General features: G+C 45.6%; 1 protein-coding gene across 2 annotated transcripts in view; it reads right to left on the minus strand.

Moving 5' to 3' along the window:
* LOC119650189 (beta-1-syntrophin) overlaps positions 1–27,358 on the minus strand; it is a 259,314-nt gene that overhangs the window by 12,502 nt on the left and 219,454 nt on the right. For both annotated transcript variants that reach the window (XM_038052749.1, XM_038052748.1), the window contains exon 6: positions 4,387–4,607. In XM_038052749.1, coding sequence (XP_037908677.1) covers positions 4,387–4,607 — 221 coding nt within the window. The remainder of the gene's footprint in view (positions 1–4,386; positions 4,608–27,358) is intronic.

Raw genomic sequence — 27,358 nt, forward strand, 5'->3', positions numbered from 1 at the left:
AAGTAATAAGGGGCCCAGAATAGAATAGAGAGTGGAAATGAGCCAAGATTCGTTGGAAAGGCAAGAAGCATGCGATGTTAGAAGTGATATGAAAACGCTGTGAGAGGTGAGGTTGGACAAAAGTATCTTGTGCTTACAGTGACGAAGGTGTTAGAAAAGTCAGTGTTGATAGTATGTACTGTCGGGAATTTAGACATTTGGTGGCAAAGTTAATAAAGTTGAGCAGGTTGGATGTAGTGGACCTACGTTTAACAAAGCCGTGTTGCTCCGTCACTATGATGTGGACCACGGCTAACATTGTGGTCACGGATGCCATTGTAGTACTCGACAAAGAAAGAAGTAAGGACGTGGAAGGGAAGAAGGGCGAGGACAGGGAGCCAAAAAAAGTAGCAGCAAAGTAAATTACAAAAAAATTGGTGAGGGGGAGTTTGTAGAGGAGCCAACAAATTTGATGAAAGGGGGAGAGAGCTTGGCGGAATTGTGGGGTACGAATGTGAGACTATAACGATTTGCGGCTTTCGCGTTCAAGTGAGGCTTCACCAGTAGTCAGACAGCGATTTTTTCTTAGCAGTAAGTTTTTTGTTTTGACTAAGTGGTGAACATGACTGGAGAAGAGCCCAGGGACTTAGGGGAGGAAGGAACGTAACAAGGAAAGAGATCTGACGGAATGGTATAGAGGTGCAGGGTCATTGGCCGGACGCTAATGGAAAGAAGATATGGCTTTAACTGATTGTCGCTAAAGCTAATTTTAAGCCTTCGTCTTACGATAGTGAAACCTGGCAGGCTTTCGCACAACAGGGCTCGCAGTCGATCTGAGCAACAACATTTAAAGCAGCTTAGATCATTTGTTTCCTTTGTAATGGACGGTGTAGCCTAGAAAGGATTTTTATTTAGGTCAATGTAACCCAGTTAAAAAAGGCAGCAGAGAGGTCTCTGCGAGAACAACCCAGAAAAAAATTTCTTGAAAAAACACTTCGGAGAAAACAAGAACCAAATTTAAAGGTCAGCGTGTTTCCTCCATGCAATCACATAAATGAGGGGGGATGTTGTAATTTTAGCATAAAGACGTCAGATAAATGAATTCTGCGAAGGGTTCTCGCAAATGGCTGCTTAGGGCATAACAACGTTATGATATATGAAATCCTTACAATAACGTTTTCGAGGCAAAGGCGATGTAATTGGATACATATGTGCAAAAAAGGAATGAAAGCCTTTTCAGGAATTTGTCTAAAGTAAAAGAACAATGCAGATTGAGTTTCTAATTCCGTACTGTCCTCAGAGAGAGGAGTAAGTAGATAACTTAGTTTACTCTGAAAAATAAGAAAAGAGACATAGTCAAAGGGGTCTTGATTTAGTATGTTATAGGATCAGCGTAATCTTGGGGTTGGGGTTAAAAGTATTTGACAAACGACATTCACTGTTCCGGATGGAAAACCAAATAATAGGGTAATGGTCAAAAATGTTTCTAACGAGAGAGTTGAAATGCCTGGACTCAGGAGAGACGAACTCACGATAAAGCGAGTTTACGATTAACGATGTCGATGAACAGAAACGAAGCCTATCATCGAAGGTTACATCCAGCTCTTGAAAGGAGTTCAGAATTGGCGGAGGTTGTCCATTAAGAGAGTAGAAATAGGATGATTTGAGTGAATAGCACATCAAATGGTATTCACTTCATCTAAAACGAGCTTGTTCAGCGAGCTCCAATGTAATAAAGCTTCTGCGTTGAAATGCAAGAGAGCACAGTTCCCCGGAGACGCTTGCAAACAATTTAAGGACATTTGTGAGAGGTAAGCACGGAAAAGTGAGGAAAGAGAGAATGTCTTTAATAAAAGATAGGAACAGTAAGGGCGTACGATATAACTTAGAGCAACTCCGAAGGAAGGAGAGAGGGATCAGGATCGGTGAAAAAGGTAGGAGGTAAGCTATGTGACAATTGATGCTGGAATTTGAGCAATGAGGTTTTAAGAGCAGTATATTGTATTTGTTGGAATCAAAAGCTTTATAGACATTGGTGTAAATGATATCCACTTCCTGCCTTGAATTAAGACAATTAGAAATGAAGGCGGTAATGCCGATCGAAATTTCACAAAGCCATGCTCACTATAACGTGATCAAAGTGTATGCTCAACCGTTTAATGGTGTATCCCTCGAGAATTGGAACAAGAAAAAAAGGAGTAGGGTAGAGCGGTAGCGCCTAGAGGCGGGTCCCCGATTCTGAGAATAGGGAAGTGAGGAAAGTAGTAGAGACTGTTGTTTTGAGACAAGATGAACCCTTTTTAGGGGAAGCTTACCTTCCAGAAGAACTGTGCAGGCCGGCATATAGTAAAGTACAAGCTTTGAATGAACTTTCTAGTAAAGCAGAAAAACCTGCTGTGGAAAAGAAAACGAATGCACATATTAGGGGTGTAGTATTTCTTTATACTCACCGTTAAGATGGGAGAACTTCTGGGTGAAACATCATCATATAGACCAATTGCCTTACTTAGCATAATAGCGGGTGCAGAGGTTTTTTATCGTGACTGGATATTGGATACCAATCGAATGAGTACCAATGTGAATGACTACAAGAGTCAAATCAGGGTAATAATCTCGGGCGAGCGCAATGCTGACCACATTGTCTCCTACAGTGTACTGTAGTGCACCGTTACGGTTTTGAATGAAGTGCTCTAACACACTTTAAGACCCTGATCCAACATGGATTGTTGTGCTAACAATTATTATTATGATTACATTAGCAGTTTTTTTAGGAGACTGTTTCCAATCGAATCGTGAGAAGTGCAGCTGGTTTATTCGAAAAGTAATGAAGGTTCAGAGGTTTTGAGGTTTGCCATTAACGCAATCAGCATGCTCATGGACCCCATTACAACCCCTTCAGTTTAGCTATTTGGGATCATATAATCGGAGCAGTTAAACCCACCGCTTTATCTACTGCGTAAGAATTGTAAGAAAGTACCTCTTTGGTTGAGACATATGACAGATGAGAGTTTTGGGTCGCCAGATAGGTGAGAATGATTGAAGACAGGACGCTTGTAACTACCGGATCACAAGGCGATCGAAAACCACCTGTTGGCAGTTTGTAAAATGGCAAGATGGATAAAGGCGACACTGACGCGTTGATATTGGTGGTATGAAGCGGTGTCAAATAATCAAGAAGGTTACTGCTAGTTAAAGTGATTACCTTGATATTATTGCATGCAATACTTATGTGGTGTCTTATTGAAGGCTTTTGGCATTGATATTCTGCCATAGTGCACAAGAGTTGCAACTGCTAACGAAGAGATGTCGGAAAACGCAATATATGTTGCCGTTGGGATGATAACAGTCGACATTCTTGTGGCCAAGATGGAACTCTGTACCAAGCCAAAGTAAAATATCAGCGGTATTGCGAGGAGCATTTGCTATTAAGTTCTTCCATTACCTTCATTGGCTCGCAATGATCATGGGGTACATAACTAAAGGTAAACTCAAATTAAATGAATTGGGCTTTCATCTGAAGATGATCAGCAAAGTGTTTTATTTGAAAGTAGGTAGGCTGATAGCTGATGTATCACTTCTTAATATAATATATTAGATACTCTTCTTACAGAGCTCTGCATTTGCGAAAAGTAAAAAAGAATAAATCCTTGGTGGTAACTCGCTGGATGTTTTTCATATATTGAGCAGGAAGTCTTACTGTCTATTGGTCCGATAAAGCTGATTATTATTGTTGGTGAGGTGAGAGTAGCTTGGGGACCGCAGAGTCCTTTAAGGACTTTCCAGTAAAAACAACATTTTGCCCTGAATCTCTTTCACCGATATCCTGATTTTCAACGGGGTAAGTTAGTCCTGATTTGATCATTCATCCAAACTATTTTGTGGGCCACTCCTGGCTTCGGTGTTTTATCCCAAATTTGCATATGAGAGTTACCGACGCGTCATGGAATGATTGCATAATGATCTCAGGTGTGACAATCAAATTGGCTAAGCGTTAACCCATCGATTTCATTCCCATGGGTTTGCCCTTGTGCTTGTCCGTCCATATGGGCTTATCCCTTCCTGTCTAATTTCTGCAATTTTTTTAAACGGACCTACAATATTATTGCAAGGAGTTTCATAAGCTTGGACACCTCTACTATTCGGAGTTATTTCTTGAACATTAGATTGCTCTCAGGATGCTTTCTATAATCGTTTTCTACTTATCCTTCGATGCAATACTTCCTGCTTAACCTTTTAAAGGATATTGCGAGTTAAAGGCAATATGTGTCTTATTTTCACATCAGTACTTCCTCGTGCGCTAGTGCTTGAACTAACACTCGCCAGAAAGCTGCTTATGTATTCCTTTCCGTGCATAATGAAAGGATATTAGTATCCTGTTCCATCGAGGAACTGGCATTCAATTCTCACCTGATCACTTCCACCGACACGACGACTTAACCATCCTATGTGCTTCAATTCACCAATCACATTTATAAGGGCGCGATTTGCATCGTTCAGAGCGCGTTGAGTACTTGTCCCCATCGCCGAGTGCAAGGCATTGAACCATACCAGAGCCTCCTGGGAGTCGGATGCCCGCAGAATACACGAGTGGATGCCGTCTGGTGAGTGCAATTCAATGCATCGATTTTCTGAAAAGAAGAGGAAAAGAAAGAAAGCCATAAATCGAGTTGTTATTAATGCCATCAATTTTCATTACAGTCGCACGAGAGGATATTGCATTTCTAAAGGGGAATCTAGTTATGGCGTCAAGTTGTAAAGTATCTCATTCGAGGTAATTCTTCTCACTCTGCTCGGGGACCTTAATAAAGTCCTTGAGCTTTCAATGGGTTTTATTATTTAAAGCCCGGGATGCGTTGTTAGGGAGAAGTCCTTGCCAAGGGAACAGTTGCTTAATGCGATATGTATAATAAATTTTTAAGAGGCTCTCATGTAGTCCTGTCAATAACCTGAACCCTTATCTTTGCTCCCCTTGCTCCCTCAGAGAAACAATTCCTTTTTAAATTAAATTCCATCTAAACGTTGAGTTACATTATTTTAAGTAGAAAATACACTTTAGCACCGATAAAAGCAAGTTCAGGTCGGGATCGCTCTGGAAGTTTCTGCATAAAACGCATTCAAATGCTTGCATTCTGGGATAACCACAAGAAAATCAGCATGAAAGGGGCCGAAACGCAGATAAACATAGATGCATACCCTCACCGGCAAACCGAAACCATTTTGCATTTCTTGTGCGAGCGGAGAACTTGCGAGAACACATAGCATTTTATGCAGGACCAGAGCCGGAATTCAAGTCCAAGCCAAAAGGCTAGTTCCAACTTTCAAAATGGTATGCTAATGGGCCTCCCGAAAAACCAGACCCTCCCTCCTCAGACCGGTCGGAGTGCTATGTAGATAAGTTGAATGGCTAAAAATTCAAATTAGTGCTAGAAATGTTAACGTGGGTTTCAGTTCAAAGGAGCGCTTCCTTTCAAGGTTGCAAGGATATTCGTGGGGCTTGTCTGCAAAGGGGACGCTTTAACAAACTCAAGTGCAGATAGAGATATTGACTGAGGGATAGTAAGGGATAAAATGTAGAGTTTTTATTGTTTTCATTACTGATGTGGGGGTGAGTGAGATTCTCAGCAGCTGTTCCTCATTCCGGTTGATTGAGTGAGTTAAATTTTTATCAGTTAAAGTAGTGAAGGACCTTAAGGACTAAAAAGTTGCGGAACGTGGTTTCCGCACCAAGACGAGTGGAGATAGGAGTCATGGGAGGGTAAAGTTTGAATTGAGATGTGGCGCTAAGAAAGATAAGAGTAGGATGGTTTGGGAATGGGAATGACCATTGATTATCAGATGAGGGAAAGTGCATAGAAGAAATTGATTCAGGAGAACCAGAAATTCAAGCAAGCACGACTAAAGGGCGGGGGAACCTATTGCAGGTGAAGGCCGTTTGGGTCTACTTAGAATCCCAATGCATGGTGGCAGCGGAAGCCAAGTTTACTGGTAGGTTCGTCAACCAGTGCCTCTCCAAAGTTATTCTTTGCTGGATCGACGCAATAAAGGGTAAGAGGATATCGCCTGAATATCAGTGGCTTTTAGCATCGGGAGAACCGTAGGTGAACGAGTCTATTTGAGCAGTATCGATCGTTGCATACTTCCACTAATAACGACGGTAACACAGAACAAACATCTGTGTGGCATGATAGGCTGAAGAGGCTCTCCGGACGTCTTTTTCAACGGAGCCCTGAGCAAGTATCAAAGGCTTCATACTTGATGACTACGATCTTCCGGAAATCTATATGGACATGTGGCGTACGTTAACTCTGGCAGATGCAACTACGACTTTTGAGGACCGGACAGCAATTTTTGTCACTGGTCGTAACACTGACGTGGGTAGTTTGTTACGTACGTAACACTGTGGCCCCACGTTGGGCGCCAACTCTGTTGCGATGGGAGCCCAGCGCTGCATCACCAAACACTTCCACTTTTGTTCACTTGAACGCACTTAATTATTATTCCAGGTTCTATCTATCTCCAATCAAAAATACACTTCATTCTTATAATGCTCACCAGCTTATCGAACGATCACTACCGACTGTCAATTTTTGGCGCCCAACGTGGGGCCTGGAAGGTGGCATTCCGGGTATCTTTTGGGGTTTACACCCACCGGGCTTGTTAGTATTAGGATCTTCTTAGGAGCTTCCTTCCCTCGCGAATGCTCTGATGCCAAAAGGAACTTAGGAGAATTTTGTTCACCAGGTGAACATCCTATTGTAAGTTCGAGCTTGACGCTCAAAACAGGGCTCTTCACTGGATACCCCTGCATAGCCGGCTGAAACTATTGCCAAGGTGCCTGAGTGGAGGATGTAGAAAGAAGTAGAATGGACCTTGTCCATTCACTTGTCCATCTGGAACTCAGAAGCTCCATTTTTTAATTAAATGTTTGCCAAATGTTAGCTCCATTTATTGACTCAACCTATTAAAAATTAAAGGTCAAAAAGTTAACAATCGGCAGTTGATCGTTCGATAAGCTGGCGAGCATTATAGCAGTGACGTGTGTTTTTGACTCGGGATAGATAAAGCCTTTGAATAACAGTCAAGTGCGTTCAAGTGAACAAACGAATTAAGGAGTGTTTGGTGATGCAACGCTGGACTCTCATTTCAACAGAGTTGGCGGCCATGTAGGACCACAGAGTTCCCCTCAGTAGGCCGCGCGCTCTGATACTGATCAAACTTCAAAATTTTTTCACGATCGGTGCAACCCCATATCGATCACGGATATCCTCATTTCCGATGTGATCAAAACGTGTCACGTCACTAGTCCAACGCAACATCTTCGTTTCCATTACCGCAAGACGCCGTTCATTGTCTTTTATAGTTGGCCAACACTCAGAACCATAGAGAGCGACAGGACGGACGACATTGCGGTAAATTTTTGATTTAAGACGTTCGTTGATACGTCGATCACAAAGAACACTAGTTGTGGAACGCCACTTCATCCAGATTGCGTTAATGCGTGAAGCAATTTTATAACGCAGTTCTCCATTGGCTGATAACATTGACCCGAGGTATTTAAATCGCTCTCAGATCACTGCCGCTGACAGTGATTGTGCTTGTTTCATGGAGATCCGTCGTTAAAGATTCAGTCTTGTTTAGATTCAATCCGAGACCGTGTTGTATGAGACGATCATTCTATTTTTGGACAACTTGCTCGAGATCATTTTTACTATCAGATGCTAGGAACTGGATCATTAGTGAACCTGACAATAAGTCTCATCGTCGCAGCCTACGGTGAATCGGCACTCAAAAGGAGACTTCGTTACGGGAAGACCTCCTCTTGGTGCCCATCGATCACCCTATTCCATGGAAGCAGTGAAGATGGAAGAATTCATGCAGGCACTTTTTACTGTCCACACCATCCGAAATGATAGCGTCAATGAGAGGGAGGAGTACTGAGGAGCTCCATTCTTCACTGCAAACAAACTAGAATAGGTGGTCCCCACCATTAAGTGCTTTTTTGTCCGGGATCATCGAAGGGTTGAACCTTGTATTCAAGTATAAGCCAGACTTGCTAATCAGCGCATTCAACACAATTTGACAGCGGGTATTTCCCAAACCCCCCCTGCCGCTGAAAGTTCCGACGCTTGTGTTAATAAGCGAAGGGAAATGAGATTCTGAAGCACCGTCAGCGTATCATCCTGTCAGAATTTTGGATAGGCGGAGAAATTGCTTGAGAGCTGTATCAAGCCAAGACTGACTGACGCAATAAGTGCTGCAGGAGACTTTTCACCAAACCAGTATGACGTTAGAATCGAGCGATCCACAATTGATGTAATTGAAGGAGTGAAGTCCAACCGGCTAGACTGGCTAAGGCATAAAATCCTTACTGACATATGACGCTAGATGGAAGAAAGGTCTGCAATTGTGTGAGGTGGTACGACATGTTCAAGGCTCCGGAAAATGGTTTTGATATTCAGTTCTAAACTTGGAGATATTTAGGAACAGTTTAAAGGATTGCGCCCTATCTACGAGACCCGGGAAGGACAGCGTAGAATCAAGGTCATAACGCGGCGGCTCAACGATCACCTGTTTGAAATGCCTCATACGATAGTTTGCTACGATTCAAGATACTTAATACATTGGTACCCGCGCACAAGGTTCGAACAATTTCAGCACACAGAGGGAAAGATGATGCGGCGTGTCAGCAATTGGATGACTGAGCACGGATTCTCTCTAAGTATGGAGAAAATCGGAGTCATCCTGGTCAAGGCAAGGGTTCCCCTAGTCCTCTCTGTTCAGGTTGGTGGAATGATGATTTTGGCGAAGTCCAAAATAATATCTCAACATCGTGATAGACATGAGAAGGAGCTTTGCAAGTTGCTTCTGGCAATCGTACTGTCTTAGACCTAGCAAAAATTGTGGTAGCAGGAATTATTCCGATCGCTCTCTACGCTGCAGAGTAAAGGTTTATATACCCCAAAAACGGAGAGGGAAATAAGAAAGCCGTCGCTTGTGAAGGGAGAGCCTGCATTCTCGGCGCATGGTAGCGTGGGAAAGAGAATCGAGGGATATTCGGGAGACGCGTCTCCTCATCCTCGGTTCTTAAACAGAATCCTTATATTCTGCGGTGATTTCTATGAAATTGTTGGGTGAATGCAGAGACCCTCATTTCGTCTAGGTGAGGAACTCAAAAGAAAAAAGGAGAAAGCCAGAATGAGCTGGCCCTCGAATGGCCCTCATGACGGCGAAATGGGTCAATGTTGGTTTGGGAGGCAAGAGAATGATTTCAAGCCTCCGAGCTCCTTATCGAAAATAAGGTAATTATTGTGATTGATACTCATGTTCGTATCTTCCTAATGTTTCTGACATTTGATGATTAAGGCACCTGAAGGTGCGTTAAGGTGTCATTCTTCTAATCAGATATCCAGGATTGAAATCCGCCTGTTTGATGGGAATAGCCAATAGATTTAATCAATCGAAATCTCGTGGCCAATTCCAATCTTGGATAGCACCAATTAGACAAACTATGAAATGTCAATTTTGAACAGATGTGAATAAACGGATTGACATATCCACATGAAACTTCAGATATGCTCATCAAACAGTAGTGCCTTACCTTTCATCCAGCTTGGGGCAAAAATAGTTGAGCTGTCCGGATTTGTCAAGGACAAGCACAAGATGCACCAAGTCATAAAGAATATGGTTCGGGTTATTAGAGTCCTCTATAATAGATCGCAGATGGAGGAAAAGAATAATAAGGACACGCCGAACCCCGCTGTGCCAACAGTGTTTCAAGCGACCCAAATGACGCCTAACCATACTACCATCGAATCACGGCGAAATAAACGAGTACATGAAAAAGAGGGGAACCTTTAAATAATCAGCAGACACCTAAGAGAAAAAAGGCGGACAGGACATTCAGAAAACCAGTACCAACAGGTCAGAAGGAGAAAAGCGTACAGCGAATGTAGAAAATTCGACCAGTGTTGCGAAGCCCCAGAAGAATGAAAACGATGGATGGACTAAAATCACCAGCAAAAGCAAAACGAAAAGCAAAAGTGCGAACTCGTCCAGATGCGATTGTTACCTCCAGTAAAGGCAATCTGTCCTACGCGGAGATACTCAAAAAGATCAAAGCTGATCCCGACCTACAAGATCTGAGCGGAAATGTGAACAGAATCCGAAGAACCCAGAAAGGGGAGGAGGTGCTCATTCCCCAGTAGAAGACCAAACTACTGGTGGAATGATGAACTGATCGACCTTCGATCAGCCTGCCCCGAGCCAGAAGAGCGGCTTACAGGGCGGTAGGTAGAGTCGATCAGTGGCAGAAATAGTGCGCCTATAAGGCAGCCTGCAAAACCCTCAAGCTCGCCATCCAGCGAAGCAAGAGGAAATGCTCTAAGGAGCTCTGCTCAGAAACGGATGTAAACCCGTACGGGAGTGCTTATAGAACCATGATGGGACGATTCATTTCCGCAGATCACGTGTCGCACCCTCTTGCTGAAAATCATCCAGGGGTTATTCCTCCAGCAAGAAGAGAGCACTGACGGAATGTGACCGCAATTCCGCAGTCACCAGAGACGAGCTGTTGGAGATCTGCGGTAGAATAGGAGACAATAAAGTGCCGGGCTTGAAGAGAGTACCGAATAAGGCCCTTAAGCTTGCCGTGAAATACAGGCCGGACATGTTCACTGAGTTGTTCGAAGCGTGCATGTCCGAGGGGATATTTCTAGCGGCATGGAAGCGACAGAAGTTGATACTTCTGCCTAAGCCTGGTAAACGTCCAGGTGAAACATCCTCATACCGACCCATATGTTTTGTGGACACGGTGGGGAAAATGTTAGAGCGGGTAATCTATAATAGATTTGTCCCGGTTGTTGAGAGCCAAGGCGGCCTTTTAGATCGGCAGTATGGGTTTCGTAAAGCCAGATCAATCATTGACGCCATCAAATTTTTTACTGGCTTGGCCGAAGACGTGATTCACGGAAAGGGTAATACCAGCAAATATTGCGTGGTAGTAACCCTGGATGTGAAAAATGCATTCAATTCGGCCAATTGGAATCTAATACGGAAATCAAGGAAATCCCTAGTGAAGGTTGGTATTCCCGCCTATCTCATTGCTATCGTCGATAGTTATTTAACTGACGGGAGGCTCTGGTATGACACTGAGGACGGATCCCAGGAGTATGTTTTCGCTGGTGTCCCGCAGGGCTCCGTATTGGGCCCACTACTGTGGAACATCATGTACAACGATGTTCTTAATCTTCCTCTTCCGAGGGAGGCCACAGTTGTGGGTTACGCTGACGACATAGCGCTGGTTGTTGTCGTAAAGCATCTCGAAGTTGCTGAGTTATACTCAAGCGAGGCAATCGGTGCTGTTAAAAGTTGGCTAGAGAGTTCTGGTCTGACACTTGCGGAGAAAAAAACGAAAGCGGTCCTTATTATTAAGCGCCAGAAGAGAAATTACGCCTGTATTAGAATCGGAAATCATATCTTCACTTCCAAGCCGACCATCGAAGAATACTTGCGGGGTTGTGATAGATAGGAAGCTCAGCTAAATGCAACACATGCAGCATGTTTGCGATAAGTCCTACACTGCTAGCATGGCACAGTCTCATTTTTGCCATCAAGGAGTGGTTGGAGAGACGACACGGTGAGATTAATTATAATCTCACCCAGTTTCTCACGAGGCACGGAGGATATCGTCAATACCTGCACAGGTTTGAATTGGAGACCTCACCTGATTGTCCAAATTGCGATGTAGTCCCAGAGGACCCAGAGCACTGTCCAAGATTTGTGGAAGAAAGGAGGAATCTAAAGGAGACTCTAGGAGAGGTGCTAGTACCAGAAAATCTGGTGGCGGATATGATAGCACAACAAGAGAATTGTGGTGCGGTCAACTCCATGATCGCATCTAGGCAGAGGAGAGGAGGAAAACGCGGTCACGTACGCCACGTATAGAAGAAAGGTGGTTAAGCTATTATATCATAGAATGAGCTGACTTCGCCCCGTGATGTTCCACCTTAGGGTGGTTGTGCGGGGCAAGGAGGGAGTCGGGGGTGGTTTTAGTGGGTGAAAATCTTTTATCGAACTGCTTTTAGTTATTACAAAACCAAATCGATGAATTCAATTCTCAGAAATAAACTACTGAACTGATGTAATCTCTCCATGGATCGAAATGAACTAAAGAAAATTCCTTTGGGAGAAAATTTAAACAAATTTCATGCAAATGTTCGTACAAGGTCAGCAAATATTCGCCTTCATTCTGCATACTCCGAATAACACTTCAATCCTCCGGACCTACAATACATCCTCAAACCGAATAAAATAGTACCCACCGGATTGCATATCGTCCTTTCCAACAAAGGACTATCCAAGGAAAAAAAATATGAATAAAAAGCGATTGAATTCCGATCTGTTCCCATAGAAATTTCATATAAACGCAAAACATCTCATACATTGTCCAAGGAACCCATTTCTATGTTGAATTATGCAAATAATTCGGTTATTTTCCTACATCTTTCGACTCGAATACGGCATTTTTCCGAGTCGTGAGTCAACGCAAATCGAATCGACAAAGACCTGTGTCCTTTTCCCCGTGCTTGTGGCTCGAACTTGTATCGTCCCCATGAGCAACAATGCCATTCCCATTGCTAATTTGAATAGGACATAAAATTTGAACGCTAACTACCCACAGTTTTTCCTGTCCTGCAGGCACGAAGAAGAAAAAAACCAGCCGCACAAGGACGGGGAAAACGAACCTTTTCCCATTCACAAAACGTACAACCTGGTCCCGAGTGAACTCATAAATCTTTTTGCTTTTCTTCGCCATTCAGCCTCGTCCCGGACACCCGCTTTTGCGTTTTTCTGTGTGGAGTCATGGTTGGAAGCTCGGAGAACGGAAGAGGGAATAATGGGTCACCCGAAAACACATTCATGATCCCTATCCCCCCCCCACGCCACAATACCGAAATGTAATTAAATTGGTTCCGATGGTGTGGCAAAGTCAATTCGAAAATAATCTCCCGCAGGAACGAATCGATTCAATAGATTCCCTGAAATGATAACACGACATTGAACACAATTTCGATAATAAATCAGGATCTAATGGTTTTTCCCAGGACAAGGTGGTAACGGCGTGGCGCGGCAGCACCGAGATAGGACGAGCTTTTGAGCTGTTTGATGAAATTGGCTAGCGGAAGTACCACTGATGCCGTCTTCCAGCCCCTCGATTTTGAAGCGGGCCCGGCTGCCCTCCCGGCTGCCCCTTCGCAATGAATCATTGGAGCCATGTTAGCAAGGCCTATTTTTGAATTATATATAAAGAAAGGTACTTTTGGTCGTGGAAGGGGTTTGAGCAAGGGAACAAAATGGATGGATTAGATAATGGCAAGTGGGGCATATGCATGGTGTCTGTGCCTTTTTTGAATTCATGATTTAGCAAGATGGAAAACATGCCGACCAGGAGATCTGAAAGTCAGGAAGGAATTAGCCCAATTTTTGGGATATTTAAGGTTCAGCATGAATCAATTTAATTATTGGGGGGTTGTTTCCTTTGATAGATTTAATCCAGCCCCATGATCCAATCTACCCTGAGATTGAATATTTTGTTAAAAGAAATTATAGAATTATGAAAGAAATATTGTTTTATTAATGAAAATCAGGGGATGAAATTAAGGGTGAAACCGTTCAGATCGAAAACAGCCTTTCTGAGGAGTGAGTTGGGCATAAATGAGAAGATCTAAGATGGTTCTGTGACACCCTACGATAGCTATCCGCCAGGTTGTAGCAATGTGTGGGATTCGCACCCACTAAAACCACCCCGACTCTTCCGTCCCTCCCCGCGGGACCACCGTGAAGTATTACTTCGCGGGGGAGGCTCTGGTTCGTTATACCAGCTCGTCCATGTCACGTCTCCGTCGCGCCGCCTTCCGAGCTCGATCCAACTCCAGGAGTTTTGTCTGCACCACGGCTACTGCCTCATTTACCGTCATCCAGTTTTCCTCCGACTTCAGCATCTTTTCCAGCAGATTCGAGGGCTCGATGTCCGCCCCTAAGATGCTGTTCAACCTCCTTTTCTGCTGCAGAAATCTGGGACAATGGAACATAACGTGCTCGTCCTCGAGTGTAGCACCGCATTCAGGACAGTTGGGAGACTCGTTCAACTCGAAGCGATGCAAGTACTTCCTATAGCCACCGTGTCCCGTAAGGAACTGTGTCAGGTGGTAATTCAATTCTCCGTGCCTTCGGTCGACCCATGTTTCGATACACGGGATCAATATATGGGTCCACCCGCCCTTGTCGGAGTTATCCCATCGTTGCTGCCACTTGCCACAAAACTCTCCCCTGATGGCTTTTCGGAAATCCGCATTCACCTCGGCTGGATTTGCCTTCCGTTTTTCGTAGAGCCAGTGTGCCTCGCTCGCTAGAAGATCTATAGGGATCATTCCTGCGATGACACACACTGCCTCCGTCGACGCCGTCCTAAATGCGCTGCACACCCTTAGCGCAATTGGCCGGTATGCCGAACTTATCTTCCTCCGGTTGACAGCGTGGTTCAACGCTCCCGTCCAGGCAGGGGCTGCGTATAGCAGGATCGACCACACCACTCCCGCGATGAGTAGCCTGCGACTATACTTTGGCCCTCCCACGTTAGGCATCATTCTTGCAAGGGATGAGCTGGCATTTGCTGCTTTCTCTCGCGCATAATCCAAGCGTCCCTTGAAACTCAGCTTGACATCGATCATCACCCCCAGGTATTTGACAACCGATTTTGAGACGACCTCACGATTACTAACCCGGATGGTAACCGTGTTGTTCTTCTTACGATTGGTAATTAGGACCGCCTCCGTCTTTTCGTCCGCCAGGTCCAGCTTGGCCATTCGTAACCATGACTTGATGGTATGAATGGCTTCATTTGCATAAAGCTCCACATCCTCGGGATGCTTTGCAATTGCAACTACCGCCAGGTCGTCCGCAAAACCAATCAGCGTTGTCTCCTCCGGCACGCGAAGGCCAAGCACTCCGTCGTACATTATGTTCCACAGCAGTGGTCCCAATACAGAACCCTGAGGCACACCTGCTGTCACAATGTACTCCTTCGGTCCGGCGTCCGTCTTGTACCAGAGAAGTCTGTCCGAAAGGTAACTCTCGATGAGCCGAGCGAAGTAGCTAGGAACACCCAGTTTGGCCAAAGCGCCTTTAATCCAGCCCCAGTTGGCTGAGTTAAAAGCATTTTTGACGTCCAGCGTCACCAGAGCACAGCATTTGCCCATGGCCATTGCATTTCGAGCCAATTCCACGACCTTTGCTACTGCATCGACCGTAGAACGGGCTCGCTGAAACCCATATTGCCGCTCTGAAAGACCACCCGCAAGCTCGATGAACGGGAGCAGCCTGTTGTATATCACCCTCTCCAACATCTTCCCCATGGTGTCTAAGAGACAAATAGGGCGATATGACGAGGTCATGCCGGGTGATTTTCGGGGCTTCGGTAGCAACACCGGCTTCTGCCTCTTCCACTGGGCGGGAAACACTCCTTCCGCCATGCACGATTCGAATGTGCTTGCGAACCACCTTGGTCTGGCCTTGACCGCCACCTTCAGAGCCTTGTTCGGAATTCCGTCCAATCCCGGAGCCTTGCTGTCCCCAATACGTCTGCAGATTTCCCAAAGTTCCTCTTCGGTAACATCAGGGATCGAGAAGACGTCCTGCTGAGCTGCCAGTTGGCGTTCTCTTTCGTCCTGCTCCTGCTGCGGGAAAAGAGTTGTAATTATTTGGAACAAGAACCGCGGGCATGTCACTTGAGGTGGTTTTTGCCCGCGGATCTTCTTCATTACAACTTGGTAGGCTGTACCCCACAGATTCGTATTAGCCTCCATGCAGAGCTTCTGGTAGCATTCCCGCTTGCTTCTCCGAATGGCCTTCTTAAGGTTGCTTCGCAGATCCCTGTATTCCTCCTCACGCTGCTGGTGCCCGGGCCTTCCCCTTGTCCTGTGGGAAAGTCTCCTCGCTCGGAGACAAGAAGATCTCAAAGCAGCGATCTCCGTGTTCCACCAGTAGTTTGGCCTCTTGCCGTGGTGCAAACGTCGTCGTGGCATCGTAGCGTCGCATGCTTCGGTTACACGCTGAGACAGCTGTGTGACCCTTTCCACCGCTGTTCCATCCGGATCATGGGCTCCCTCCAATGCGGCCAGGAATGTCTCCTCGTCGAAAGCTCCAATAGACCAACCAACCGCCTTAGCCTTTCCACCTCCAGAGCATCGTTGACTGCTTCCCCGGTTCCCAATGCGGAGAAAGATGGCCTCGTGGTCATTGTGGGTGATAGCTATCTATCTGATTTGCTACTTGGGCTATTTAGCTAACCCTTTTCTATAGTCGGTGGGGTGTATAGATAGTGCTGTAGGGCAGGAAGTTCATTAGCACAAAACCAAATCGTGGAAAAAGACGGTATCTTTATCAAGGTGCTGTCGAATACCGATTGTATTAAGAGCTGTCTGGTTAGTATGGCCATGCCAAAATTATGAGGCTGACACGCAATGATTCCTTCAAGAGTGGCTAAGGATTAAAGCCGAGTTTGGGAGGAATCTAGTTTGAAGTGACACAAGTCCCTGGGACCATTGATAGGATTTCTGATCTGAACTGCAGGGCTTTTGTATGGAGGCTGTACAGGCTCCTGAAAAAAATAGGTAGAACTGTTTGAAGGCACAGGGGCTAAAAATACTTCAATGACGGATCAGATAGCGTAGTGTCCTTTGTTCAGCTTCATCGCCTAATGTCATTTGAGGTCACCCACGTTGGGCGCTCAATGGTTAAAGCTAGCCCACAGATGGTAAAAGGTCAAAGCTCTTCGCGTGGTAATGTTAGATAGTTGCGCCCGCCAAGGATGGGTCACTTATAGTAGACCTCAAAAATATCTTCGAAGGAACTGTCAAAATGTAGACTTCTAAAAACATAACATTTGACCTCTCTAGAGCTCCAGATGGCAATCACTTGGTCCTCTAGGCGCGTAATTCTCTAAACGAAATAAATGCCCCCCAAGAATGTTGGTGGCAAAAATAGCTATTGACATTAAGAGTCAGACGATTCAAAGAATGGAGGAAAGGACAATGTTTAGACTAGCTAAGCTACAGTATGCTTGTCTTCAGCTTACAAAGTTCCAGAATGTAGATTTAGATTTTAGATTTTGTACATTTTTTTGAAACTTTATTTGGAGATTGCACAGGGTCGGTGAGTGATTGCAGCATTTTCCATACAGTGATCGGTAGTCACGCGTTTTGGATCTATGGGCACAAATCAGAAACCTGAATTTAGTGATCATAGTCAAAGGATGCCGTATTCCTGACACTCGAAAAAGGAAGGCAGGTTCGCAGCAATGATCGTTTCTTTTGATATTAGTTGCTTGATTAGTCGCTCCACTGCTATCACCGATGAGAACTACTAGGACTCCGTGATCGACTGAGATCTAAATGGGCGAGCTTGCGGATAAATGACAGATTCATCACGATAACGTACAATTTCAACCTTCAACACAAATGTGATTCATCAAACTCTATACTCTCGTGGGTTCCCTATGACTTTTGGCTTTTCAATAAGCTGGAAATGCTTGTCACCCGAAAAATTGAGGTTCTGTGGAAGCACGCGCATACTAAGTACCAAATGGACCGCATTGTACCGGCATTATTTCCCAGACGTCCCGTACGGGTTGACGTCAATAGCGCGGACAGCGCCGAGGATAGCCCTCTTTTTACAATTATGGAGAACGAGATGTGGTTGTCACTACGAAAAACAAGACTGCGCTAAGTCCTGATGGTATTCCGGGGAAAGTTTACAAACTAGTGTTCCGCCAACGGCCAGACATGCTGCTCGGCATGTTCAACGCTTGGCTGAAGGAGGGCATTTTTCTTTGTCACTGGAAGGTAGCGAGACTCGCGCTGATCAGCAAGTGAAAAGAGGACCCACAGTGGCCGTCTGCATACCGATCGCTGTGTATGTTTGACACGGCCGGAAAAGTGCTCGAAAAGCTCATCAGGAGTAGACTCGCGATCCGCATTGCTGGGGACTTATTCTCAAGGCAGTCCGTGTTCAGAACAGGAATGGAGTTCGTGGATGAGGTTCATTGATCCGAGGCATACAGCCGCCTATTTCGACGGATAGTGCTCCTTATAAAGATTGATGCCCGAAATACCTTGAATTCCGTAAGATGGGTAGGTATGCTAGGCACATTAGAAAACTCATTCCACGTACCCGACTATCCCTTGCGGATATTGAGGAATTATCTGAAAGACCGCTCCCTGAGGTGCTTGGCGAGTGGCGTCTGCTTGTCACACTATCTCAGAATGGGCCGTGATAGTGATCGCGGGAGTGAATTCTGTTACCTTCCTTGCCAAGGGGGCGTAAAACTAGCTACAGTCGGAAGGGCGAAAGCTTATGAGGGGTGGTTGTCCGTGAAGAAAATCAAGGCACTCTTACCGAGTACCAACTTTCTTGGTATAACGAGCCAAGAGGCAGATAGACTGTGCGACTCATCGACAATTTAGATCCGTGGATGAACCGAACGCACAGTGAGATTGATTACTTCCTTATACAACTTCTAACTGGGCACGGAGGTTTTCAGTCTTATCTGCACAGGAGTGGGAAAGCGTGATCTTCTGATTGTGTGTTCTGCAATGGAGTGATGGACGACACTGAATACACTTTTTCTCTAGTGGAAGGTGGGACGGCTTTTGTAAATAGCTTTATGTAGACACAGGGGGACTTTCTCCAGACAACATTGCCAAAGAGATGCTGAGGAGCGCTGGCAGATGGAGTTGTGTCACGCATTATGTTTGGGTTCTTCCTGGCTGACAGTTGAGCTCAACCGGCAGAGAGACCCGATGGCATGGGATGGGATTCCCTGAACTAATAACATCCTTCCTTCCCTCCCCTCTCTTTGCCTAACTTGAAGGCTCGCAAAGTAGGAAGAACGAGAGGGCTAGTCCGAAGTTATGTATCAAACAGTTCCAGGCTAGTTCTCTGATGATAGGGAGGTGCTCGGTTGGTAGTCCGACAGCGTACTGTTGCGGGAGTCCAACACTATGTGGGTAAGGGTATTCACCTACTTAGCTCTTAAAAAAAACCTAAAAAAGGTACCAAATGAGGGAGCCACTTTCTTCCGACCAGCAAGAAAGGATTTAAACATTTTCTAGTAACTGAAAGCAAAGATTGCCGTTCCATTGTTAGCCTCCAATTTGTAAAAAACACTTTCTATACTCTTAGATGACCCACACCTCAGGAATTGTCTGGGAAGGAGGTCGGGAAGCTGGAAGACCACATAAACAACAATCTTCGTCTATTCTAAGTTATTTGGTGATATAATGAAAATGTAAGGAAAAGTTGAGGGCGGAGCTGAAGAAGAGGGTCAAGGCAAGGTAATCCTTGCTTCTTAGGGAAGCTGTTTCAACACTAAGATAATGAAATCAACTTGGTGGGGAGTATAGCCCGAAAACAAGTTGACAGGCTGATGTCACCTCTATGCAGCAACTCAAAAGTGAAGCTTAGTGGCAACCGGTTCCAGACTAGTTCGCTGATGACAGGGAGGTTTTTAGTCCGAGCGCCCCCACCCCCAAAACAAGAAAACAAAAGTTGGAAATGCTTATGAAGGGGATCAGATCCTAGACCAAACAACCAGCAGAATATGAAAGAACACCTGCACGTCATACTGAAAGAAAATTCCCAGTGTTATTCCAGAAGTCGTGGAACTATTGGGAGAATTGTGTACCAGCTTAGGGGAAGTACTACGAAATGTAGGGGGCTAATATTGATTCTATGAAAAAAGTCCGATACTTCTCGAACAGATCTTAATGTAGGTCGATATTATATCCTATGTTAGGGAACAATATTAGTGGCACTAGACGAATGCGGAAAGGGAAAGATTTCAGATAAGAACAAGATTTCTGTGCTTCGGAATATCTAGTGCATATTTCAGATCAAGAATTTTTTATGCAGGGACCTAGATCCAATCATATCATCAGAATAGTTTCAGTTTCAGCTTTTGTCCCGTTCACAAGCGGGGTCGGCTCGTCGTGATCGGTTTCGCCATTTGGTTCTATCAAGTGCCTGATTTGGATGTAATCGCGAGGCTTTCAGATCCCCGTGTTTCGGCCAGCCATTTGGTCGCTTACCATTGACTTCGATGTTTAGACCAACCTTGGCGACTGAATTCTCGTTAGCGCGAATTACTACGCATAAAAGAAGTCAAGTAGGTGTTTCAGTTACCCCGCCGTTAATACCAGCCCTGGGAGTTGGGATTTAAGAATAAACTCAAAGTCTTCCCTGCTTGTCGGAAGGGCCGACTAAAAGGGATAGAAATTTGTGGGCTAGCGCTTCAGATACGCCGAAGATCTTTGGTTATCGAAAATAAGGCATGGTTGGTTTCTGGAATGTGCGCACGCTCCTCGATAATGGTAGACAGAGTCCTAAGAATTCTTGCCTTCTCCAATTTGAGCAGGAATTTCAACGATATGCATAAGCTGGATATTCTGGGTCTACGTGACGTAAGATTGTGGGACTCTGGAGAATACTCCCATTCCCCTTTCGGCAATGTGGTTTTGCACTCAGGAAAGCCAAGTGGTAGGAGACGTAAATCCGATGTCGGGGTGCTTCTGACGGTTATCGCCAGGCGCGCTTTTTTATGTGGGAGCCGGTTTCTGATAGATTTTTAACTGCAAGGTTCTGGCCTAGGTTAAGGAGCATTACAATCGTACAATGCTAATCACCAACGGAGATTTCCGATGTAGTGGCTTTATAAACGTGACATTGTGAATAGGAAGGGCTCTAAATCGCTTTGCTCAAAAACGTGATGGGGAAACATGGTCTTTGCGACCGTGACGATAATGGTGGGAGATTTGTGGATTTCTGCAATATCAACCGCCTCGTTACTGGTGGCACATTGTTCGTGCACAGAGCCTACCATAGGGCTAATTGGGTTTCAGTTGACCAAAGCAATACGAGCAATCAGATCGACCACTTCGCGATCCGTAGATTTAGGAGTTGTTTCCTGGATGTTCGTAACAAGAGAGGGATTGACAGTATGACCCGCTCGAACTCCTCTACCGAGCCAAATATCCACAAGTTTAACGGAATGTTCGTCGTGACAAGAGAGAATTTGCTATTGCATTGGTCAGGAAGGTGAAAGATGTCGCAAAACGCAAAAGATTTGAGAAGTGTATACCGTATCATGAAAACGCTTCAATATGGTCGTAAATCTTCCAACGGTCTGTGAGATTCGTCAACATTGGACTTCTCATCCACGATGACGAGCTGAAGAGGTGGAAAGAACATTTCACCACCGTTCTTAACCATATCACACCCGATGAGGTTCCTCCTCTTGATAGAATGGCTGGTCACCGTAACATCGGGATACGGATTGTTCCTACAAGCAAAAGAGGAATCATTTCGGACATCACTACAGTCAAACGGAATAAAGCCGCTATCCTTGACGGTCTCCCCAAAGAGTTATTTATTGCTGCACCTGCAGTTATTGCAGATTTGTGGTTTTCACTCGAAACCGGCACCTTTCCCGGAGAAGAAGAAGGGGATGATCATTATGATTCCAAAGAAGGGCAGCCGTTTTAATAATAACTAAAATAATCCTGGAAAGCATCAAAGAACATCTTAAAGCTTGATCGACAAAGAGCAAGCTCGTTTCCGCTCCGAATCCTCCAGCATTGGCCACATCAACATCCTACGGATCATTTTGGAACAATGTGCGGAGTTTAGATCTTCGCTGCACCTGCACCTCCTCATCGATTTCAAGAAAGCTTTCGATAGAGTGAACGGGGAGTGTTTATGCAGCGCTCTACGCAGAAGGGACATTCAGGAGAAACTAGCAGTCATTATCAGAGCGTCATATAATGGCGCAAGGTATCACCTGCTACCCCGAATTAAAACCTTGGATTATTTTGAGGTGTAGAAAGGAGTCCACCAGGATTGCATCCTGTCGCCGGTATTATTTCTTCTTGTTATTGGTGACGTTCTTTATGTTGACTTGCCTGGTGGACGTGATCTTTGCTCAGATATCTCGGCTACGCTGATGATATCTATTTGCTCTCTCACCGGATCATGGACCTTGACCAAATGACTCTGGATCTAGAAGGAGAGACGAATCGATTTGGAATGTAGATAAACACCTATGAAACTAAGGTTCCCACTCTGACGGGTCATCGCATTTTCTCTATCTACCATAACAGGCAGGGCATCGAAGACGTCGATCAATTTGTATATCTAGGAAGCGTAGTTTCTGCGGACGGTAGCACCGAACCGGATGTTGCACTAGATCAGGTTTCGTTACCTTATGTGAAATTTGGAAAATTGAGACTGCTCTTTGCTACTATGTGGGAGTAGTTCATGAAAAATGAACTCAACTATTACCCTAAACCTTCAAGCTCTCGTGAATACCTGTCTACGTCGTATAATGGAAGTACGCTAGCCTGACATTATCTCAAATGGAGAACTTGGTCAGCACACAGGCCTGATACTCGTACGCACTATGATCGGAAGCTGGAAGTGGCAGTAGATAGGTCAAGGAGGGGTGACAATTGCATTGCAGGCTACGTCATGCAGTGGAATCCACTCTTCCGGGTGGGTCGCCTGAAGGACACTTGGCAGAACAGTAGAGAAGGAGTGCAGACGTCTCGTCAAATTGTGGGAGGAACTCAATCTCAATTCAGGTAATCCCGAACGATGGCGCGTAGGTTTGATTGACCAATCCAATTCTTTTAGTCAGAGCTCTGCTCGTTCACAAATTAGCGGATACTTCCATCGGGCCTAAATATCCCAAAAAAAAAACGAATATTTCTTATTACATTTGGCTGGAGATCTTTTCGCATTTGCTCCTAATTATTAGCTTCTCCCAAATCCTATTTTATCCATCAATTCACTATGCATACGACATCCTTAAATTAGAAGCTGCAGAAGACCTATTAAACGATGGTCCGAAGATAATAAATTCATGATACGTACAATAATCTGGGTATTGTTTGGAATATCTTAGTCCCTGAATATGTCCATCACCCCCGTTTAATCCCAATTAATCCAAGCAATTAACGATGACGCAGCGTTTTGTCTTAATAACAGTCATCACTCTCCCTAACCGTGACTAACAAATGGAAGGTTTTTAGATCCTTTCGTCATATAGAATCTCACACGCGGAACGCACAGTTTGTCTCGTCATCATCCAAGTTATCTGTATGCTTTCTGCACTATAATTTATCATTCTGCCTTTAGCAAAGAACAACACACTAGTGCTTTCTCGTCGTCCTCCTGGGCATCTCCTGTTTTACCTTGGGAGTCCTCCATTCACTCACTCCCATTATCCCCGAGCTATTACACTAACTATTTGTCCTTTGGAGTCTTTTTGCATCATCAGATGAAGACTAGTCGTCGACAGTTCGAAAATGAAGAATTTTTTTGTTTTATGTGACGAGAGAAGAAAAAAGAATATACAGCAGAGCGTTTGGGTAAATAAAGGACTTACATTTGGAATAAGCAACAATTCACCACTTTCATGTAGGCTCCTACATATGAATGTATTTTGGTGTAAATATGTACAGATGAATGTGCAAAAAATGGACATACCTATGTAGATTCCCATCTATTCTTGTAGAAAAAAATATGTAGGTGTACACTGGGATCGGAAAGTTTTCATTGAGACTGGACACTCCCTAATGCAGGAATACAGCGACATTGTCTGGAGCATGTCAAGGAAAACCCTTACTGATTTCCGGAAAAGACCCAGATATTATCGAAGGATCAGGATCAGGCGCAAGCCTTCTCTGGTCCGAAATTGGGATATCTTTTGGAAGTAGTTTTTTTTTTGGGTAGGGTAGGTGAATGCATTTATGCACACAGTGTTGGACTCCCGATTCGGTACGTCGTCGGACTACCAACTAAACACCTCCCCATCATCAGAGAGCTAGCCTGGAACCGTTTGTCACATTACTTCGGGCCAGCCCCCGAACTCTCCCGCCTTGCGGAGCCTTCAAATCAGGGAATTCCTTTCACCAACGGGAGGAGAGTGGAGGAAGGGAACTGTCAGTTCAAGGAGCCACCTGCCATCCGGCTCCTCCACCGGTCGAGTTCTAACTTCTTAGCAACGAGAAGGGCCCGAACGTAATGGGCAACACGGTTCCACCTGTCAGCAGTCCTCAGCATCTCTTCCACAATGTTGTCTGGAGAGAGATCCCCTGTATTTAAATAGAGCTGCTGATGAACCCCATCCCACCTTCCACAAGAAAAAAAAGTGTGGTGGGCGTCGTCCACAACTCCATTGCAAAACACATAATCCGGAGAACGCGCCTTTCCAATCTTGTGCAGGTAAGACTGAAAACTTCCATGCCCACTTAAAAATTGGGTAAGGAAATAGTCAGTCTCACTATGCTTCCGATTCAGCCACGCACCTAAGTTGCCGATGAACTGCGCAGTCCATCTGCCTCTAGTTTCATTTTGCCAAGAGAACTGCCACTCGTCTAGCGTGTGTTGCCGTTCTTCGCGAGCAACCACCTCCCTTGGCTCATCTCCTTTGCACTTGTATATAGCCTGACGCTCCTTAGCTAGAAGAGCAACGGGGATAACTCCCGCGATCACCATCACGGCCGGTTCAGAGACTGTGCGGTACGCAGACGCCACCCACAAAACTCCCCGTCTCTGTACTTGCGCGTGGCGTCTACGATATACCTCCTTGTTAAGAGCGCCAGCCCATACCTCTGCGCCGTAGAGCAGGGCAGACTGCGTTGAGCTCATCAGGAGACGTCGCCTACTAGACGTAGGACCCCCAATGTTTGCCATTAGCCTACTTAACGCCGAAACTCCAGCCGCAGCCTTGTTCGCTTCTGCTTGGATTTGCTCAGAAAAGCTCATCTTTGAGTCAAGAGTCAACCCGAGGTACTTTACCGCTGATTTTGACTCGATGATCGACTCGCCGAACGATATGGGACGCAGGGTCGGAATTCTCTTTTTAGTGAGGATGACTTCTTCGGTTTTTTCCAGTGCAAGGTTGAAACCATGAGTAGCCATCCATCCGCTTCCGAGTCTGCTTTGCGCCTGTTCGACAGTGCGTCCAGCAACAAGCGCTGCGACATCATCTGCATAACCGACCAGGCGCGACTCTTCTGGCATGTCGAGTTTAAGTAGACTGTCATAGGTAGCGTTCCAGAGGTCCGGCCCTGGGATGGATCCCTGTGCTACCCCCGACGTGACCTCCATCCACCTTTGACCCTCCAGTGTTTCACAGAGCAGGGAGCGGTTCCTCAGATAGTCCCTCAAAATCCGTAAGAGATAGTTCGGCACGTTGAAGGTATTGTCTAGTGTGCCTAGAATGTCTTTCCATCTTACGGAATTGAAGGCGTTTCTGACGTCAAGCGTTACGAGGAGCACCACCCGTCGAGTTCGGCGGCTATGTGCCTCTGCTCGTCGAACGGCGTCCACGACCTGCATGACAGCATCAATTGTCGATCTGCCTGCCTTAAAACCAAACTGCCGGGGAGATAAATCTCCGGCAGCGCGTATCGCTTCAGTGAGTCTACTTCTGATGAGCTTTTCGAGCACTTTCCCAGCAGTATCAAGCATACATAGTGGGCGGTATGAAGACGGCCGTTCGGGATCGCCTTTCCCTTTATGGACCAGCGCAAGCCTCGCAACTTTCCAACGAGCAGGGAAAATGCCCTCTTTCAGGCAAGCGTTGAATGCGCCGAGCAGTAGGTCTGGCCGGTGTTGGAATACCAGTTTGTATACCTCTGCTGGAATACCATCGGGTCCTGGCGCCTTCTTGTTTTTCATAGAGAGGACTGCCTGTTCCAACTCTTTTATAGAGAAAAGTGGACAGTCCTCTGCGCTCTCCGCGCCGACGTCACCATCCGATACTGGGTGTGCAGGGAAGAGTGCCCTCCCAATGCGGTCCTGCTCGACTTTAAGTGAACAGGGTTCCCGCAGAGCCCCGATTTTTCGGGTTACAAGTTTGTAACCGAGTCCCCACGGATCCCCGTTCACCTCTTCGATCAGATCTTGCCAGCAGCGAGCTTTGCTCTTGTTTATTGCGCTCGATCGAAGTAGTAGGACTCGCTTTTTTGACGAATTCGAGAGTAGTTGTGGCTCCTGGAGGACAAAAAAGTCTTCGCGCAAGCATTTGCGGACGACCTAGCCGTGATAATTACCGGCAAGTTTGCGGACACAGTATGTGACCGCTTGGATGCAACTCTGCATGTAATCCACAGCTGGTGCTTCCGCAATGGACTCACGGTGAACGCTAGGAAGACTGGACCAGTTATGTTCACTAGGAGCGTCAGGTGGGGCAGCTATACGCTACCCACCTTAGCAGGGGCGGAAATCGAGCTGGCACGAACAGTTAAGTACTTAGGAGTACATTTCGACTCCAAGTTAACGTGGAAGCATCATATCCAGGAACAATATCAGAAATCCTGCAGATTGCTCTGGTGCTGTAGGAATGCGATAGGTAAGACCTGAGGACTTTCACCCAAACGGATATACTGGATGTATACATCCATAATAAAACCTATTTTGATGTATGTATGCATCGTCTGGTGGTCAAGACTGAACTTTGCTAACAGTAGGAAGCTGCTAACGCAGGTTCAGAGACTTGGTTGCCTAAGTATTACTGGAGCAATGAGTACTACGCCGACTGCAGCACTTGAACCTATCCTAAATTTACCCCCATTCACTTGGAGGTGAAACGGAAAGCGGCCAACGACGCATATAGGCTCGGTACCATTGGAGCGTGGAAAGGCGGCCAATCAAACGGACATGCGTCTATCTGGAAATACCTTGAAAAACATCCGGTAGCCTTGACGCCGACCGATCATATGGTTTCCAGATTCGTCTTTGAAAAGACATACACTGTCGTAATCACTGAAAGAGAAGATTGGTCGACAAGTGGCCATGAGTCTTTTCAGATTACAGACCTAATAATCTTTACCGAGGGGTCGATCATGGAGGATGGATCGAGCGCAGAGGTGTTCTCGGAGAATCCGATTATAGAACTGGCCCGATCCCTCGGAAAAATGACGACCATATTCCAGGCGGAGATATATGTCATTTCATTGGCAGCAGGAGAATGTCAGCGACAAAAATGGAGGGGTCGCACCATTCGAATCTGTTCCAGCAGCACTAAATGGCAACAACATATCAAGCCAGTTGATATGGAGTTGTGATCAGGTGCTGCTGAAACATGGCCGACTGAACGAAACATTCCTGATGTGGGTGGCGGGATACTCTAACATCGCCGGAAATGAGGAGGCTGACAGACTGGCTCGCCGAGGGTCTGAATCCACAATGGTGGGGCCAGAACCAGCTCTTGGAATCCGACCATCTACTGTCAAGTCTACTCTGAAGGGTGAAATTGCAA

Source organism: Hermetia illucens, chromosome 2 (assembly GCF_905115235.1).
Source record: "Hermetia illucens chromosome 2, iHerIll2.2.curated.20191125, whole genome shotgun sequence".
Classification (NCBI taxonomy): domain Eukaryota; kingdom Metazoa; phylum Arthropoda; class Insecta; order Diptera; family Stratiomyidae; genus Hermetia; species Hermetia illucens.